The sequence below is a fragment of the Alligator mississippiensis genome, chromosome 11, assembly GCF_030867095.1.
Source record: "Alligator mississippiensis isolate rAllMis1 chromosome 11, rAllMis1, whole genome shotgun sequence".
In the NCBI taxonomy this organism is placed as follows: Eukaryota; Metazoa; Chordata; order Crocodylia; family Alligatoridae; genus Alligator; species Alligator mississippiensis.
Genome location: NC_081834.1, coordinates 790,170 through 808,006, shown reverse-complemented (window position 1 = coordinate 808,006; position 17,837 = coordinate 790,170). Strand labels below are relative to the sequence as shown.

The 17,837-nt window shown below is 67.2% G+C and overlaps 2 protein-coding genes across 4 annotated transcripts; both read right to left on the bottom strand.

Annotated features, from left to right (window-relative positions):
- Nucleotides 1–71: 71 nt before the first annotated feature.
- Nucleotides 72–4,824, bottom strand: RCCD1 (RCC1 domain containing 1). Of its 3 annotated transcripts, XM_059714463.1 has the most exons (7): nt 4,582–4,824; nt 4,103–4,466; nt 3,910–4,031; nt 3,712–3,834; nt 939–1,088; nt 559–588; nt 72–435 (listed from the first exon to the last, which is right to left on the bottom strand). In XM_059714463.1, exons 1-7 carry the CDS (start codon nt 4,739–4,741, stop codon nt 281–283), a joined length of 1,104 nt encoding a protein of 367 aa, XP_059570446.1. In that variant the 5' UTR covers nt 4,742–4,824; the 3' UTR covers nt 72–280. The 3 variants fall into 3 exon arrangements, with proteins under 3 accessions (XP_059570446.1, XP_059570445.1, XP_059570447.1); XM_059714462.1 differs by having other exon boundaries at nt 3,712–4,031; XM_059714464.1 differs by lacking the exons at nt 72–435; nt 559–588; nt 939–1,088 and adding an exon at nt 3,381–3,570 and having other exon boundaries at nt 3,712–4,031; nt 4,582–4,774.
- A 26-nt stretch (nt 4,825–4,850) lies between these two features.
- UNC45A (unc-45 myosin chaperone A) lies at nt 4,851–17,684 on the bottom strand. The gene is made up of 20 exons (XM_059714459.1): nt 17,576–17,684; nt 16,964–17,122; nt 16,303–16,339; nt 16,039–16,214; nt 15,844–15,936; nt 15,375–15,542; nt 14,901–15,069; nt 14,470–14,640; nt 14,148–14,319; nt 12,468–12,768; nt 12,096–12,190; nt 11,863–12,004; nt 11,535–11,675; nt 11,233–11,360; nt 10,909–10,975; nt 10,559–10,672; nt 10,043–10,158; nt 9,749–9,866; nt 5,310–5,465; nt 4,851–5,201 (listed from the first exon to the last, which is right to left on the bottom strand). Exons 1-20 carry the CDS (start codon nt 17,639–17,641, stop codon nt 4,938–4,940), a joined length of 2,853 nt encoding a protein of 950 aa, XP_059570442.1. The 5' UTR covers nt 17,642–17,684; the 3' UTR covers nt 4,851–4,937.
- Between the last annotated feature and the right edge of the window lie 153 nt (nt 17,685–17,837).

Sequence of the window (17,837 nt, the reverse complement as noted above, 5' to 3'; positions counted from 1 at the left end):
ATAAAGCGGCAGCGAGGTGCCCCATCGCTGCAGCCGGAGGCGGAGGGAAACCAGCAGCAGCACACAGCGCCTGTTGCTTGACCCTGCACTTTATTAGCGTTCTTTGCAGGCCCCGGCTGCTGGAAGCCGAGGTTGAAGTGCTACATGTCCAGCCCAGCACAGGACCTTTGCTTCCCTCCTGGAGGAGACTGACACATCCAACACGGCCTGGCTCCTCTCCTCCCTGCCTACAGCATGGGGCCGGGCAGCTGTCTGCCAGGCTCGGTGCCAGCAGCAGTGCTCAGGAAGGCTCTCCTTTCTCCGCGGCACGCACGTAAGTCGTCCATGGGCCGCACACCACCTCCTCTACGCGCAGCCCATTGGCAGGGAAGTAGGCAACAACGCGAGGCTGGTCGGAGCTGGCTCTGTCCCCATGCCCCAGCTGTCCGTATTTACCTGTGGAGGGAGAACGCAGGCCTGTGCTGCTGCTAAGTACCTAGCAGCTGCAGGGAGCTCCAGCCTGTCGAGTGCAGCTGGGAGCAAAGGGGGCCGGGTCGGAAGAGAGAGGATGTCACTTACCCCAGCCCCAGGTGTAGAGCTCCCCTTGCCCTGGAAGGAAGGCAGCCAGAGTCAGAGCAGGGCTCCCTGCCAGTTACCACCCTCCCTCCCAGCCCTGTGCTGGACCTAGCGTGCGCAGTCCTGGGCCTGGCCAGGGTGTTTCAGGGATGCAGGGGTCCTGGAGGAGTGCATCACAGGCTGCTCCACACGAGTCACCAAGGCTCAGGTGCAGGGCCAGTGTGTGCTGCATGCTGGGGCAGGGAGGTACTGTGCACCTGTGCAGGGTGCTCTGGCCTGGCTTCAGCCCACCCCCCTGCTTGCAACAAAGCACGGGCTCCAGGCGCTTGCAGCTACCTCTCCCCATATACCCGCGACACGGGGGAAAGGCCACACACACTTACTGGTCACAGCAGCCGTGTGCCGGGACCCGCAGTTGACCTGGCGGACCTCGGCCCCACGAGGGAGGTCCAGCAGCGCTGGGAAGGCCTGGATTGAAATGAAGTGACCGCCTGCAGCAGCCTGGTGTGCTCCAGGGCTGGGCACCGAGTCACCTGGAAAACAGCCAGGCACAGCTGGGCAACTCGACCAGCAGGGGCTGCCCCAGCTGCGATGCCAGCACACTCCCCTCCCATCTCCCACGCTGCTGGTGCTCCCCTTGCAGGGAGTGTGGGGCTTTGGGGGCAGACAGCAGCTCCTGCCCCTCCTGGAGGCTGGCAAGGGGGACTGGGGTCAGCTAGAGATCAACTCCTGCCAGCAGCAGCCACAGGACCATTGGCAAATGGTTTTGAGTGGAGTCCCACGGGTCTGCCCAACATGTTCGTTAATAATTTGGGCGCTGCCAGAGGAACCTTCTTGAGCACATTTACAGATGCCACAGGACTGGGAAAGATAATGAACATGCTGGAAAATGCAAGCGCAGGTCAGAAGGATCTTGACAGACTGGAAAGTTGGGCTGGAGCAGCAGGATTAAGCTCGGTGCAGACGAACCCAAGGTGCTGCCCCTCAGGAGTAATCCAAAATACCAACAGAAAATGGAAAAGGATGCAGGAGTCCTGGCAGGTCAGACTCGCTAGGAGCCTGCAGCGTGGTGCAGCTGCACAAAAGGCCGATGCGACTTGGGCTGCATCAATAGTAGCATCCGGTGCAAGATCCAGGAGGAGACGGTGCGGCTCTCCCACTCAGCCCGTTAGCCCCATCTGTCCCAGGTGCAGGTCTGGTCTCTGCCTTTCAACTCCTCCACGTCCTTTCCACCATTCATAGACGGAGGCTGGAAGGGACCTCGGAAGATCACCGGGTCCAGCCCCCTGCACCAGGCAGGAAAGACAACGGGGCAGGTGCCCGCCGTCTCTCGAATGTTTCCAGGGTAGGCGACTGCACCCCTCTGGAGGGAGCTTATCGCACAGTCTGGACACCCTCACTACGAAGTTTTTCCTGATGCTGAGCCTAAAATAGTCTTCCAGGAGTTTGTGAGCGTTGCTCCTGGTTTCTCCCCCATGTACCCTGGTGAACAGCTGTTGACATATTCCCCACATACAGCGGGAAGCTGCTACCAAGTCCCCCTCAGCCGTCTCTTATTCAGGCTGAAGAGTCCCAGGGCCCTCAGCTTTCCTCGGATGGCTCGCCGTGTACAACTCTGCTCAGACGGGTGCCTCTTCTCTGCACTCTCTCAAGCTTTTCCACGTCCTTGCTGACGTGCAGCACCCAGAACTGGACGCAGTCCTCCAGCTGCGGTCTCGCCAGTGCTGAGCAGAGCAAAAGCATCACCTTGGTTTTGCTGGAGATGCAATGGTTGATGCCTGCCATGGTGCTTTTGCCCGGCTGGCTACAGCCTCGCGCTGCCGGCTCATGGTCATACGTGGTCTATTATTACCCCTAGGTCCCTTTCATTCGTGGTGCTAGCCAGCTGGTGCTGTCAAGCCTGCAGGTGTGTTGGGGGTTGCTCATCACCAGGTGAGCACTTCACGTTTCTCAGCGCTGTACTTCAGCAGGTTCCAGTCTGCCCAATCTGCCAGCCTGTCTAGGTCCGCCTGGATCTATAACCTATCTTCAAGTGGGACCGTGTTCCCCATAACTTGGTGTTGTCCATGAACTTGGCCAGCGCGCTCTTCACCCCCACATCCAAATCCTTAACAAAGATGTTGAAAAGCACTGGACCAAGCACCGACCCCTGCGGGACGCTTCTGCCCTCTTCTTGCCAAGACGACACAGATCTGTTCCTACCCCACAGCCAGCTCCCGACCCACCCGCCTGTCTCACAGTTAAGCCCACAGTTCTCCAAGTTTTTCACGAGAACGGGGTAGGAAACCAGATCACAGCCCTTTTGGAAGTCAAGGTACACAGTGTTGGCCTCCTGAGGGTCCAGAGGCAGCAGCAGAGATGATCGAGGGCTTGGAAAGCAAATCCTAGGAGAGGCTGAGGGAGCTGGGCACGTTCACCGTGTGCGAAAGACACTAACGTGTGGTCAAGAGCAGTCCGTGCAGAGCTGCCCTGAAGGACAGGGAAAGCCCCTTTGCTCTCCTGCCGCAGGTGCCGACCCGTGGCTTGAAGGTGCAACAAAATAAATTTAGTTTGGATGCCTGGAAACGCTTCGCCCCCGTCAGAGCAGGGAGGTTGTGGGGGATGCCCAGGCAGGGGCGGGCTCCATCCCTGGAGGTGTTCAAGAAGAGGCTGGGCGGCCAGGGGGCAGGAGCGAGCCGGGCAGGCCTGGCGATGCCTGTTCTCCGCTTGGGTCTCCCTCTGGTTTGTGCTTGTTCCATCTGCGCCCCTTACTTATCGTCTGCCTCCCCGGAGGCACCGGGTGCTGGCTACAGCCAAGGCGAGGGACAGCAACGGGGCGCGCCGATTCTGCTGCTGGGACGAACGCCGGAGGGTGCAGGCGGGAGGGCCTTGCCCCTGCGCCCGGGGGCAGGCCGGTGGCCGTACGTGGGGTCAGGAGTGAATGTTACTGTAGCCGACCCTGGGGCAGCGCTTGCCTTTGTCTGCAGCAAGGGCGCGGGCTCGGCCCAGCGGGTCCCGCGCGCACCGGGGACGCTCCTAGAAGCAGGACGTCGGCTGCCGCAGTCCTGCCTTTCCTACAGCCGGACCCTGCCTCGGGCTGGGGCTGGGGCTTTGCCCCGCGCCGATGCCTCCCGCCCTGCGCTCAGCCCCGCAGCGCCGTCCCCGCGGGGTCCTCACCTGCAGCCGCCCCCGCACCAGGGGGCCCGTCGGCCGCGGCGCGGCGCTCCCTCGCCAGAGCCTTGCACGGCAGCGCCAGCTGCCCGGACGCGTTCCAGCCCCACACGTACAGGTCGCCCGCGTCTGCCGGGACAGCGAGAGGGCGGCCGTGTGGCTGCGGCCGCGGCTGCCCCCGCGCCGGGGAGGGCCCGTACCTACCGCTCACGCAGGCCGAGTGCCACCCGCCCGCCGCCACGTCGGCCACGGGCAGCCCCTGCAGCGCCTCCAGCACGCGCGGCTCCTGCTCCGCCTGCAGCCCGCCGTGGCCCAGCTGCCCGTGCCTGCGGGACGCGGCCGTCAGACCCGCGGGCCCGGCCCCGGCCCGACCCCGGTCCACCAGCCCCGCACTCACCGGCTGCTGCCCCAGGTGTAGACGAGGCCGGCGGCGCCCAGCAGCAGCGCGTGCTCCAGCCCCAGCGCCAGGCGCCGGGCGCGCAGGCGCGCGGGCAGCGGCCAGAAGAAGGGGGCGCGCGGCGCCGCGAAGCCCCCGGGCACGAGCGGCAGCGCCGGGGCGGGCGCGGCCGGCGGCAGCGGGCGGCGCCAGGCGGGGGCGCGCTCCTCCGCCCCGGCCCCGGCCCCGCGCAGCGCCGCCCACGAGCGCGCCTCCAGCGCCGCCTCCAGCACCAGCAGCACGTGGCCCTCCCCCGGCACCGCGTCCCGGCAGCCGCCCGGCAGCGCCGCCCCCGCGCCCCCCCGCAGCACCGCCGCGCCCGAGCCTGGAGGGGGGGCGGGGGGGGGGGGGGTCAGGGCCGGGGCACGCTCACCGGGGACGATCACGGCGCAGCCCCAGCCCGAGGAAGGGGGGAGGGGGAGGCACCGGGGCACGCTCACCGGTGACGATCACGACGCAGTCCCAGCCGGGCCGCAGCGCGCGCACGCCGCCGGGGGGGAGCGGGAGCGCGCGCGGGGCGGCCGTGCCGGTGTCGGGGCCGCGCGGGGGCTCGTCCGCGCCCTCGAAGCCGAAGACGAACCAGGCGCCCGGCGCCGCCATCGCCCCGGCCAATCGGCGCGCGCGGAGCCCGGTGGGCGGGACTTCCGGCCTCCCGCCCCGCCCCACCCCGCGCTGCCACGGCAACCCGCAGGAAGAGACGGAGGCCGCGCTGGGTGCAAAGTGCTGTATTGGCGCAGCGGCATCGCCCCGCCTCCCGTGCGCGGTGGCGCCCCCGCGTGGGCGCGGCGGGCGCGGCTCAGGGGCGCTGCGGGTGGGGCTGGATGAGGCCGTAGGCCACGGCGCGCGCCAGGCTGTCCTGCGCGGCGCGGGCCACGCGCGGCTTGTCCTCGTGCTGCTCGGCCAGCACGGCCAGGATCTCCAGCGCCTCGCTCGCCACCAGCCGCGCCGCCACGTCGCGGTCGGCCGCCACCATGTTCCGCGCCACCACGGCGCCGCGGTGCTGCAGCTCGGCGCTGTCGCTCAGCAGCAAGGCCTGCAGCACCTCCAGCCAGTGCTCCGTCTGCGGGGACAGCGCAGCGCGTGCTGGGCGGGCCGGGGGGGCGGGCACGCCGGCCTGCTCCCTGCCCCCCCCCCGCCCCGCCCCGCCCGGCCCCCCCGCCCCGCTCACCACTTGCGGGATCCTGCGGCAGACCTGGGGCTGCACCGAGGTGAGCATGGCCAGCGCGCCCGCCGCCGCCCGCCGCAGCTTCTCGTCGTCCTCGCCGCTGTAGAGCACCAGCAGCTTCAGCCGGTCGCTGCCCTCGGCCAGGAACAGGTCCTGCACCTGCAGCGCGAGCACCGCCGTCACCCCGGCCCCGCACCGCCCCGCACCACCCACCCACCGACCGACCGGCCCGGGGCGAAGGCAGCGCCCGGCCGCCGCGGGGCAGGGGCAGCGGCTCAGACGCAGGCCCGAGACCCCGGCAGAGCCGCGTCTCCTGCGGCCCCGGACGGGAACCCCGTCGGTGCCGATCTGCCTTCCTGCCCCGACCGCAGCGTCGCCCTGAGCCCGAGTGCGGGGGTGAGCTCCTCGCCGGGCCCGCGGGCTTCGGCCCCAGCAGGAGCGCTGGCCGAGCCCGTCCCCACGCCCAGCCCCAGCACCGAAGTTCGGGAAGGCACCACACCCCTGGACCGCGCAGCACCAGGAGTGGGAAAAGCCCCGCGCGGCCCCATGGGGCAGCACAGCCGGGAGCCCAGAGGGGCATTCATAGATGTCAGGGTCGGAAGGGACCTCAATAGATCATCAAGTCCGACCCCCTGCACAGGCAGGAAAGAGTGCTGGGTCTAGATGACCCCAGCTGGATACTCATCTAACCTCCTCTTGAAGACCCCCAGGGTAGGGGAGAGCACCACCTCCCTTGGGAGCCCGTTCCAGACCTTGGCCACTCGAACTGGGAAGAAGTTCTTCCTAATGTCAACGCTGCAGCCCCAGGCGTCGCCCCCGGCCTGGCCCAGCTGCTTCCATCGTTCCTGCCCAGGCCCGGTGTGGGGCTCTGCTTTGCTCGGCTGCTGCTGAGCACGGTCCCTCCAGCCTCCACCCGCTCCTCCACGCTGAGGTCTGATCCAGCCGCCTGGGTGCGTGCCGCTCTTCACAGCTCGCTCCAGGCATCGCTACGCCTCGTCATGCCTGCCCGGCGGTTGCCCAGCCTCTCCTCGACACCCCCAGCAGAGAGTCTGCAGCCTCCCTGGGTGTCTCTCCCGCGGCCTCCCCGCTCTGACAGCGAACAACCGTTCCTGGGCTTCAATCCAAACCTCCTTTGCTGCAGCGTCAAGCCGTTGGCCCATGCACTGCTCCCTGCTGCAACAGGAAAACCCAGCGGTTCTTCCTCCCGTTCAGGGCAGCCCTGCACGTGTCTGCACGCTGCTGCCACGGCCTCCGAAGTGCCTTTTCTGCAAGCTGAACACGCCCAGCTCCTTCAGCCTCTCCGCACGCGACTGCTTTCCAAGCCTTGATCACGTGTTGCTGCCTCTAGAAACTGCCTCCAAACGCAGGGCCCGGAGCTGCACGCAGATTCCTGACCATCACCTCGTCTTGTGCCTCACGCGTCTATTGGCACAGCCCAAAACTGCATCCGCCTTGTGTGCGGCTGCACCACCCTGCCAACCCCGTCAAGTCCGTGCTCTACTGGGACCCCCAGGTCCTTTTCCACAGAGCTGCCATCTGGCCGGACGTCCCCCCGTTTGTATCGGTGTTTTGGATTATTTCTCCTGTGCGCAGCACCTTGCATTTGTCCGCGCTGAGCTTCGTCCTGTTGCTCCAGCCCGGCTTTCCCGTCTGTCGAGATCCCTCTGAGCTGTGCTCACATCCTCCAGGCTGTTCACAATCCTTCTGTTTTGTCATCTGCAAACTTGCTCAAGAAGCTTCCTCTGCCAGCACCCAAGACAGACCCTGTGGGACTCCACTCGAAACCTCCTGCCATTGTGACGCGGACCCGTTAATAATTACCCTTTGCTTGGGCTATTGAGCCAGGTTTCCCCCCACCTTGTGGTAGTTTATCCAGCCCACACGTCTCCAATTTGTTTATGAGAAGGGAGATCACGCGGGGCCTCGGCACAAGCCTTGCTGCCGTCCAGATACAACACCCGCAGCATTCCCCTCGTCCAGCCAAGCACGCACTTTGCCAAAGAAGGAGATCGGGCTTCCCATGATGTGTTTCATAATCCCTGCTGGCTGCCTGCGATCAGCTTCCTCCTCCAGGCGCTTGCACATGGTCTTCCTTAGGATCTGCTCCAGTAACTTCCCAGGACAGAGCTGAGGCTACCCGGTCTGTAGGTCCCCGGGTCCTTTCTCCCTTGTTTAGAGGGACGCTACGTTGGCCCTTTTCCAGTCCTCGGTTACATGGCCCGTCTCCCATCATCAGAAGCTCTGACCATCTCTTCTGTTATCGCCCAGCCCGCCTGGGCCAATTCCTCCGTGGGTCGCCCCCTGGCACCTGCCCACGGACTCCTGGAGCTGGGTGAAATCCGCCTTTTGGCAACCTTACACGTCAGTCCTGCTGACTTCCCGCTTCCCTGTCTTGGGATCGTGACTTCCCCTCGTGTCTGCTTCCTCCCAAGCTTCCCATCACTTTCACATCCTCCCGGCGGGTCAGACTCCACGTGAACCTGCAACGCGGCACAGCAGCAGAACGCCGAACGTGGTTCCAGGCTGCATCAACAGGACACGGGAGGCGACGCCGTCTCCGTGCCCAGCACACATCTAGAGGACTGCCAGCAGCTCGGGGCTCCTCGTTTTTGGGAGAGGTTGAGAGAACCAACTAAGTACGGTCAGCGTGCAGGAAAGACGGTTTGTGAAGGGACAGGACAGTGGCCCGCATGCCCCCGAGGGCTGCCAGAGGCCAGGAGAGCACCTTTCCCCCATCGCCGCAGGGAGCGGGACGCGCAGCCACGGCATGAACTTGCAGCACCCAGCCTCGTGGTCAGAGGGACGGATGTGGGGTTTTGCCTTCCTCCGTAGCAGGGGCACGGCCTCTTCCTTGAGTCTCTTGAGCACATTTTGACACCCCTTGCAGCAGCAGGGTGCTCCCAGCACTCCCGCTTCACCTGTCACAGGTCACGGTGCTTTTGGTGTCGGGACAACGGGCCTGGGAGCTGCGTGGCACGGGCCCGTTGGTGGAGCTTTAGGAACAGGCCAGGTTTCCTGGTGGGGGGACCACAAAGGAAGTCTTGCCCCCACCCCGAGTGCCACTCCGAACCTCTCCCCTGCCCGATCTGCTGCTCCACTTCCTGCTCCCTGCCGTGTTCCCAGCCTGATCTGCTGCTCTACCATCAGCTCCTTGCCCAATCCGATGCTCTGCTTTCTGCTCCCTTACACCATCTGCTGCCTGTCCCGTCCATCTCCCATGCACTGCGCACAGAGACTGCCAGTGCCACTTGTAGCACAGCTGGTCACCCCCAGGTTAGACAAGGACTTTTTGGGATGATCCTGCCATGACTGGCGACCTGCAGGTGCTTCTAGCCTGATTTTCCTGTGATTCTGTGACCCCAGGATCCTTCTCCGCCGCACCACGCACCTCCCATCCGTGTCTGTGCTTTTCTTTCTTCTTGCCGAGCTGCAGCACCCTGCATTTGTCAGCCTTGCACTTCACCCCGCTGGCTCCAGCCCAGCCTCACTCTGTGGGGATCCTGCTGGAGGCCGCGTCTGTCCCCAGCACGTGCTGGTTTGGGGTCACCTGCAGACCTGCCTGGGAAGCTCTCTATTCCAGCACCCAAATCACTGCTAGGCCTGCTGAACAGCGCTAGGCCCAGGACAGACCGTGGGACTCCACACAAAACCTCCTGCAGGTCTCACATCAAGAGGTCAAAAAGGGGGGGATCTGCACTGGGCCTGATTGAGTTCAGCACGTTCAGTAAAGATCTGTGAATGGGTACACAGGAAAATCCCCACGCTTGCAGATGGCACCATATTATCCTGGGTAGCCAAGGGCCAGGCTCACGGAGAGGAGCAGAAAGACCTCCCTGAGCTGAGCGAGCGGGCAACAGGACGGCAGATGAACTTCAGCATCGACAAGTGCAATATAATGCACGCAGGGAAAATAACCTCAACTCCACGTACGCGGCCTGAGGTCCTGAACTAACTCTAGTGACTCGGGAAGGAGACCTTGGAGTCACTGTAGAGCTCTTTCAACATGTCAGCTCAGTGGGCAGCAGTGACAAGCTGGGCATTGTAAAGAAGGGAAATGTAAGCGAAATGGAGATCACCCTCGTGCCCTTATACGAATCTGTGGCGCGCCCACGTCTTGAATCCGGTGTGCAGGGCTGGTCTCTGCATCTCAACAAGGCTGTCACAGAATTGAAAAAGGTGCAGAGAAGGGCAACCACAGTGATCAGGGGCCTGGAGCAGCTGCCAGATCAGGAGACACTAAAGGCTGGGACCCTGCAGCTTGCTGAGGGCAGGGACTGAGCCGGCAGTCTCCACCGCGCGGCCGTCCGGCCTAGCCCAGGTCTGCAGCTCACAGGAAAGGCCCGGGAGACTGCCACGCCTCACTAGGGCCCGGGTACACGATGCCCGCTGCGTTCCCTTCCTGCACTGCAGGCCCTGGCTGCCCCCGCCCACCCGGGGCTCACCTCCTTGCTCATGACCATGTTGCACATGCACTCCGTGGCGGCCAGGCGGATGAGCTCGTGCTCCTCAAACATGTAGCCCTCGATCATGGGCACCGCCTTCTCCTTCAGGATCTTCTGCCTGCAGCGAGGAAGGGACAGCACTAGCAGGAACCCGGGGGAGGGGGGTGCTTGGCAAGGCCCCCGCAAGCTGGGGTCAGGGCTGTGTGTAGAGGAGGCTGACGGCGTTCCCAGGACACAGCCCTGGATGACAGCCGGAGCCGAGGCGCTCTCCCCTCCCAGGCCTCCGGGCCCTACCTCAGCTGCTCGCTGGTCCCCGCCAGGTTGGTCAGAGCCATCAGCCCCTCGAAGTTCTCCAGGCCACTGCGCTGCAGCTGCAGGAGGCTCACCAGCGGCCGGACCACCTCGTAGATCTAGGGAGATGGGCAGTCAGGGGCTGCGGGGCCCCCCCGAGCCGCGAAGCCAGGGCAGGGATGTCGCCACCCAGCTGGGCTCGCATGAGCCTTGCCAAGTCCAGCACAGATGGGAACAGACCAGCCCAGGAGCCCCTGGCACAGCCCCTGTCCGAGACCTTGGCCTGTAGGTAAAGGACACGGACAGGTCCCGCGGACCGGGCCAGGCCGGGCGGGGAGGCAGGCTGCAGCCCAGGGCCCTGGGGTAACAAAGAACTATGCCTCCCAGTCAGGCCCCCTTCCCCTCCTCCCCCCGTATCAGCCTCTTCGGGGCCCCTGGCTGGGGGGGGTCCACATCCTGCAACACAACCCCCTGGGGCAGGACCCCCCGGGCTGCCCACACTGCGCCCGGCCGTGCTACCCGCTCTCCGGGGAAGGCCATCTCGGGGTTGGAAGTGATGATGATCTTCGCCAGGGCCTGTGCAGCCTTGGCCTGCCCCACCTCGGTGCCCTCCAGGGACAGCGGGATGAGGGCCTGAAAGCAGAGAGCCGCAGTCAGCACCGGTCCCGGGGGGGGGACGGGCAACGCAGACGCCCCACGGGGCCACGCAAGGCCCAGCCCCCATAGTTGCACTGGGGCACGGGGACGTCCAGAGTCCCCCCAAGTCAGGCCCAGCCCAGGTCCCGTCCCACCGCCCATCGCAGCAGCACCCACCCGCCATGCACAGCAGGCCTGGACACCCTCTGGGCCACGCCAGGGCTGGGCCTCACCTTTCCTCCTCCCTGGGCGACCACGCCACCCCGGTCCTCGGCATCCTCCACCAGGGCCAGGAACACCCTGCGGGCATGCAGCAGACACGGCCACGGTCACGGTCAGCCAGGCCCAGCACTGGGCTCCCAACCCCCCAACCCCTGGCCCCCTGCCGATCCTGCCCCCACCCACCCTAGCGCAACCCAGCGGGGCCTTTCCCACCCACCCTCCACCCTGGACGGAGCCAGGGCCCTGGCAACCCCCCAGCCCATGGGGGAGCCCCTGACCCCCAGGCTGGGGAGCAATGCTGGGCGTGGGGCTCCCCCACCCACGCAGCGCCTCACCTGGAGATGAGCTCTCGGCAGGAGCTGGTCAGCGCCGGGGTCTCGCTCTTCACCATGCAGGCGAGAGCCGACACCACGCCGGCAGCCAGCAGCTTCTGCACCCGCCGCCGCACAAAGTCCGGCTTGTCCTGGTCCAGAGGGACAGGCCTGTCAGGGCCAGTGCGAGGCCTGCCATGCCCCAAGCCCACCCCTGTAGACCCCCCAGCACCCACCTGCTCCAGGCTCCCTCCACCCATGGCCCGTCCTGCACCACGGCGCCTTGGCCCTGGCTCCCACCCCCAGGGCCGGCTCTGCTCCCTCACCTTGGGGTGCTGCTGCGGGACGTGCTGCTTGGCGTACTTGGCCAGCTCCAGCATCTGGGGATCCGGCTCCTCGTGGTCGTAGCTGTTGCTGCAGTTCACCAGCGTGGAGGCCACGGCGAAGAGCACGCTCCGGTCCTCCGACTGCGGGAACAGCGGGCAGCGCTCAGTGAATGGCCATTGCCGACCAGAGCAGCCCTGGGCGCCACAGGGACCCACGGCAGGCAGCTGCCCCTGCACCACCACCCGCTCCAGCCCATTTGCTCCCAGTTAGGTATGCAGCCTCCTACCACAGCACAGCCCCTGCCCTCTTCCCCATGCCCCCCAGCACCTTGGCCAGCTGGAACATGGCCTGCAAAGCAGCCTTGTCCTCCACAAACTCCTCCTTGACATCAGCGTCGAAGGTGAGGTAGGCCAGCCCCTCGGCCGCCCAGCGCCGTGTGCCTGCGTCCATCGCCTCGTTGCACAGCCACCTGCGCAGGGGCAGCCGTGAGCCCGCACCCGTGGCACCCCCCGCCCGCTGCCTGGCCCCGCTGCCAGGCGCCCCCACCCCCAGGCACGCACTTGCGGCACTGCTTGGCCAGCTTCAGGGTGGAGCCTTCGGCAAACTGCTTCATGCTGAAGTCGGTGCCGCCGGCAGAGCCCAGCTTGCAGAGCCCCTGGGCAGAGCGGTGCATCAGGGCCAGGAGCCGGGGATACCGCCCTGTCCGTGCAGCTCCCGACCCCTGGCCTCACCCAGGAGCCCTGCCGGGACAGGCTCACCGATCCAGTGGGTCCGGCCACCCTGACGCAGCCCTGCCATTGCACCCCCAGCCCCGCCTTTGCCCAGAGCCTGGCTGCAGAGCCCTGACCGGTTCCGGGCACTGAACACCAGCAGCTCTCCCCAGCCACCAGCCCCGCCACCTCCTTGCCACCCCCAGGGCCCCGTGGCCTCACCACCAGGGCGCGGATGCGGATGCTGTCACGCTCGCTGTGCTTGTAGATCTCCTTGAGCAGGGTGACGCCGTTGGCGGTGATGAAGGAGGCATGCTTGGCCTTGTCGGCCGCATGGATCAGGGCCTCCACGGCCACCAGCTGGTCGGCCTCGTGTGAGGAGGCACACAGCGACAGCACGCTCTCCATGATGCCGTCCAGCTCCAGTGCCCGGTTCCCTGCCTCCGCAGGGCCCTGCAGCAGGCACGACACCGTCTGGATGGCCCGCAGCTTCCCAGCCAGCCCGTGCCCATCGAACCAGCTCCTGCGGGGACAGCAGCAGGATGGGAGGCCAGGGCTCCCCACGGCGCCAGCCGCACCCCAGCACCATGGCACACGGCAGGCCCAGCACTTCCCATCACAGCATCCACCCCAACCTCGGCACTGGGCACAGCGCAGCTGAGGCCAGGGTGGGCGCAGGCTCCGTCCCCCTCGCTCGCCAGACACAGCAGAGGGGCTGGCTGAGAGGGGGCAGAGCCTGGCTGCCAGTGCCCGAGCGGCGTGCACTGACTGATGTGCTACAGCATTGGCTCGAGCGGGTCTGAGCAGCAAACCTGACCCAGGCACAAACTCCTAATACAAGCAAAACTCGGCCTGTGGGCCGGGAGATGGGAGGGGGAGACGGCTGTGCAAGGTGTGGGGTAGCGCAGTGCCAGGATGGCGAGGCTGCAACGAGAACGCCCTGATCAGGCCTATCTGCTGCCTAAGGAATGCGAGCGGATGCCCACGGGGACACGCTATAAACTTGCCTTCAAAGAGGAGGCTGCTAGGTAGACACAGCTGACAACTGAAGACATAACAAGGACAGGAGCGAGGTCAGAGGCTTAAAACAAGTGCATGGAGGTGGGACATGGAGCAGAGCGCACCGCACAGCGCCCACTCGCCCTTGAGCGGGTCCAAGGACCCAGTGGACGCCGCCTAGAGAAACTGCCTGGAGACAGGATCACACCAGGGGCAGGAAGGGGCCCTGCAGTCCCCGGGCACCCCAGCCAGAGCCTCTTCCCTGGTGAGGTAGGTCACTAGCTTGGCCAGAGCCGGGAGGAAGTTGACCAGGAGGTGCTGGGACCTGTGGGGGGGCACGGACAAGGAGAGCATGGATAAATGGGTGAGGGGAGAAGCAGAGGAGGTGGTGCAGGGACAGAAGCCTGGCACGCTCAGGACAGCTCCAGATATTCAAGACGCAGACAGAAGGCGACGCGTCATCTGCTTTGGCCGCTGTGCAAAAGGAGAGCCGGAAAGCCCGGGAGCTTCGTCCTGACCCAGGGGAGCCTGCGCGGTGGTGCCGATGCCCCGTCACGGGCAGGCACATCCTCACACCCTGTCAGATCCCAGCTGTGCTGGGGCCGTGCCTTGTGGATAATAAACCTGGGGGAGCCTTTGCCGCCGAGCAGAGCCTGCCGTCATTCTTTAAGACGGGACTGGTGCTGGGATCTCCCGGTTGCGACTTTTTGCCAGCACCACGGTCCTGGAGCGCATCAGCAACACCCGACGAGGACGGTGACGATGACAAATGGCACAGAGCCAGGCGCTTGAGCAGCCCAACGGGAGGCTCCTGGCAGCCGAGCGCTGGAGCCCCCTCCTCACCCCTCTCCCCCATGCCCGGGGCTCCAGCGCAGCGCCCAGCCCCGCCGCCAGGCCCCTCACCTCACGTAGTCCTCGCACAGGCGGTGGAAGTTCTCGCGCTCCGCGTCGCACTTGAGGTCCCCGTAGAGCTTGCTGAGCAGGACTGCAGCACTCATGCAGCTGTTCTCGGTCACGGGCAGGCTCCCGGCGGCCCTGCGGACCATGCCCCCCACCTCCAGGATCTTCTTCAGCCCTGCAGCGATGCGATCACGCGGTCAGGGGCAGGGTCACAGCCCAGAACGCAGGGGAGGCACTTGGGGACTTGGACCCAGCGCCTGCCCAGGGCTGGACAGGGTGCTTGGTGCCAGGCTGGGCTCTGGGCGTCTCGGCCTGCTGCCCTTACCCTGGTCGATCACCCACAGCGTGAGGCTGTTGTTGGGCTCCCGCGGGGACTTGCGGGGCACAGCTCGGATGAGCAGGTTGAGCGCGTTGTCACGGCCGTGCGACGATGCCTCCTCCTGTGTCAGCAGCTCCAGGAGGCTCTTGATCAGCAGCTTCAGATCCTTTGAGGAGTCTGCCAAGAGCCGGCGCCAGAGGAGGTCAGCGTGCCCCACCCCTGCCAGCTGGGCACCGGGGCATGCAGCTCTTTCACAACCCAGCCCCCAAGGCTGCCAGCAGCACCCCAGCCACGCCTGCCTCTTGCCCCCCTCAGCAGGAACCAGATCCTGGGGACACAGGGTGCAGGCCCCACAGCAGAAGGCTGGGCTACGACATGAGGTGCCAGGAGGGGTGCCCACTTCCCCTGCTGTGCCCACAGAGGCACCCGCCGCTCACCCAGCACAAGGGCGTCCTCCTTGCCACGCACGTCCCGCTGCAGCCCCTCCTTGAGCGCGTCGATCATGACCTGCAGCAGGTTGCAGGCCGCCAGCGAGACCTGCTCATGCTCCGCGCCCAGCAGCCCTGAGAGGCGCGGCGGCCCCAGCTCCGCCAGGATGGCCGTGGTCTGCGGGCACAGGGACGGTTGCTGCCAGGGGAGCCCCAGGTGCCCAGCCCCAGCCCCATGTCAATGTGCGGCTTCTTGTTGCCACACCCCTGGCCCTAGCACCTCCACACTCCTGGCCCCAGCACCTCGTGCCCATCACGGCTGGGGGGCAGCCCCCAGCATTCAGGAGAGCAGAGAGGCCTTGCTGGCGAGACACTGGTCCCAGCTGGGCTGCAGCCGCTGGGTCAGCCACACCCCTGCTGCGGGAGCCCTCCCCCTGGCACGGCTGACGGGATGGGGGAGCGCGGTGTGGCGCACGGCCCTACCCGGGAGCGGTGGCCAGAGCAGAGACCGACCAGGGTGCGCAGGGCGGCCAGCATGGTGTCAGCCTCGCCCGCCTCCAGCAACTGCTGCAGCAGGCGCACGCCATCGCTCTGGAAGATCTTCTCCGCCCCCGGCTCCTCGCGCGCCAGCACGATCAGGTTCTGCGCAGCCTGCGAGGGAGCAAGAGTCACGGCCAGGTGCCAGCGCCCGTGCCCCACCCCACCGGCACTTGTGCCCCTGCAGAGGAGCCAGGACCAGCCGTCACCCAGGCCCCAATGCATCGGGCACCCCGGCAGGGCCTTGCCACAGCCGCCCCCTTCGGGGCCTCAAGCAGCCGCTTTCTGCACAGCTCAGAGGCTCCGCACCCAGGGCCTTGGCGGCCTCTCAGCACCACGGCTTGTGTGTGACCCCCACTCGCCCTCCCAGAGCCCCTGCCCCCAGCCAAGCTAGCCCCCCTCCTTCCCCACGCACCTTCTGCCTCTTGTCCGCGTCCTTCTCCTCGGGGTCCAGCAGGATCTGGAACATCTGCTGCACTTTGGAGTCCGTGCAGGACATGGCCTTCATCTGGGACAGATGGATGAGCAAGTCAGGGGGGACGGACGGGCTCCAACACGCAGCAGGGGCTGCGGCTGGCCCAGGGGCGAGGGGCAGGGTGGGGGGCTCCACCTTCTCCTGCACGCTGCTGCCCAGGTCGCGCAGCGCCTCCTGGAAGGCCTTGTTCCGGGGCTCCAGGCTCACGCAGCGCTGCAGGTCCTGGGCGGCCTGGTCCAGCCGGCCCAGCTGCCGCAGCGCCTGGCTGCGGCGGAACAGCGCCTTCACGTCACGCCCGTCCGCCTCGATGGCTGAGCATGGGGGAGAGGAGCGTCAGGGGGCCGGAGCCCCGGCGGATGGCGCCCGCACTGGCCTGGCCCCTGCCCAGCCCGCCGGTACCTTTAGATGCATCGGCTTCTGCTTGGAGATAATCCTCCTGCAAGGACAGACGCGGGTGAGGGAGGCCGATCCGTGTGCCGCAGTGCTGGACCCGGGGTCTCGCCAGCCCCGATCCTGGCCCAGATTCTGACAGTGCCTGCAGCTGGGGGGCCACAGCGCTGCCCCTTTCCCCCCCCCGGCGAGACAGGCGGCAGAGAGGAGTCACCACCGCGCACGCGCTCAGTCAGCACGAGCCGTGTGTGCTGCGCCCTGCGCGGGGGCAGGAGCTCGCTGGCGCCAGAGGGCAGCAACGAGCCCCGGGGACATCGGAGCCCGCGGGCCCCATCCTGGAGGGAGCCCCAGGCAGCCGGGGCGCGGCGCACGGGGGCTCGCTCGCTCCTCGTGACCCAGCACCGGCCGGGCTGTGGCCCCAGGCACCCGGACCCCGCTGCCCTTCCCTGCGGCGCGTTAACGGGCCCCGGGGCTCAGGAACGGACCCGCGGCGCGCTGCCAGGGGCAGCCAGATGGCTCCGCGGCCACCCGGCGCTGCCTCCAGCCCCCGCGTCGGGGCGCGGCGCGAAGGCTGGGCTGGGATGGGCCGGGCAGGCTGGCGTGCGTGCATGTGCGTGTGCAAACCTGTGCCGCCCCGCCCTGCCCCGCACACCCGCCCCCGCGGTCTCACCAGCTTGAGGTGGCAGGCGGCGCGGTTGCGGTGCAGCACGGCGCGCTCCGGCGCCCGGTCGCACAGGCCCAGCGCCCGCGTGTAGGCGGCCAGCGCCGCCTCGTAGTCCCCGGCCTGGAACAGCTCGTTGCCCTGCGCCCGCAGCTGCCCCGGCACCGCCTGCGGCACGGCCGGCCTCAGGGGCAGCGCGGGCTGGGCACCCCGGGGGCACCCCCACCCCGGGGGGGGACCCTGGCCCTGGGGAGCACCCCCACCCCCGGGAGTAACCCTGCCCCCGGGGAGCACCCCCACCCCCGCCCCGGGGGGTACCCGCACCCCTGGCGGTGGGAGGGTGGGCCCATGGGGATGGGGCACTGTGGGGGGGGCACGGCCGGGCTGTGGGCAGAGCCCTGGGGGAGGAGGGGGGGCAGCAGGGGTGACGAGGGTCAGGGGTCACTGTGCCAGGGGAGGACCATGGGGCCCCCAGGGCGGGGGCGGGGTCACGTGGGGGCCTTGGGGACCCCCCCGAGAGATGGGGCCAGGGTCACGTGGGGCAGGGGCCGTGGGACCCCCGTGGGCTGGGGTCACGTGGCAGAGAGGGCGGGGCAAGGGGCAAGGGGGGGTCGCGCTCACCGGCTCTTCCATGGCGACTCCCGTCCGCGCCGCTCCCGCCGCCGGCCCCGCCCCCGATGACGCCATGGCCTCCGACTCCGCCCAGGGGCGTGGCCGGGCGGGCGGGGGGCGGGGCGTGGATCCTACCTGTGCTGGCGGCGGCGGCGGTGCAGCGCGTCCGCCACAACGAGCGCCGCCACGAGCAGCCCGTAGAGCGCCACGGCCGCCTGCGCCAGCGCGCTCCTGGGGGCGGGGCGGAGCGGGGCGGGGCGTTCACTCGGGA

What these genes read in the sequence shown, in the direction of transcription:
- UNC45A (XM_059714459.1), bottom strand. Translation starts at nt 17,641, where the DNA reads ATGGCGTCATCGGGGGCGGGGCCGGCGGCGGGAGCGGCGCGGACGGGA. An exon ending in CCATGTTCCAGCTGGCCAAG is followed by an intron (nt 11,676 to 11,862) that starts GTGCTGGGGGGC and finishes CTGTTCCCGCAG; the next exon opens with TCGGAGGACCGGAGCGTGCT. An exon ending in TGCCGAGAGCTCATCTCCAG is followed by an intron (nt 10,976 to 11,232) that starts GTGAGGCGCTGC and finishes GCATGCCCGCAG; the next exon opens with GGTGTTCCTGGCCCTGGTGG.
- RCCD1 (XM_059714462.1), bottom strand. Translation starts at nt 4,741, where the DNA reads ATGGCGGCGCCGGGCGCCTGGTTCGTCTTCGGCTTCGAGGGCGCGGAC. An exon ending in TACACCTGGGGCAGCAGCCG is followed by an intron (nt 4,032 to 4,102) that starts GTGAGTGCGGGG and finishes CGCGTCCCGCAG; the next exon opens with GCACGGGCAGCTGGGCCACG. An exon ending in TGGTGCGGGGGCGGCTGCAG is followed by an intron (nt 1,089 to 3,711) that starts GTGAGGACCCCG and finishes GCTGTTTTCCAG; the next exon opens with GTGACTCGGTGCCCAGCCCT.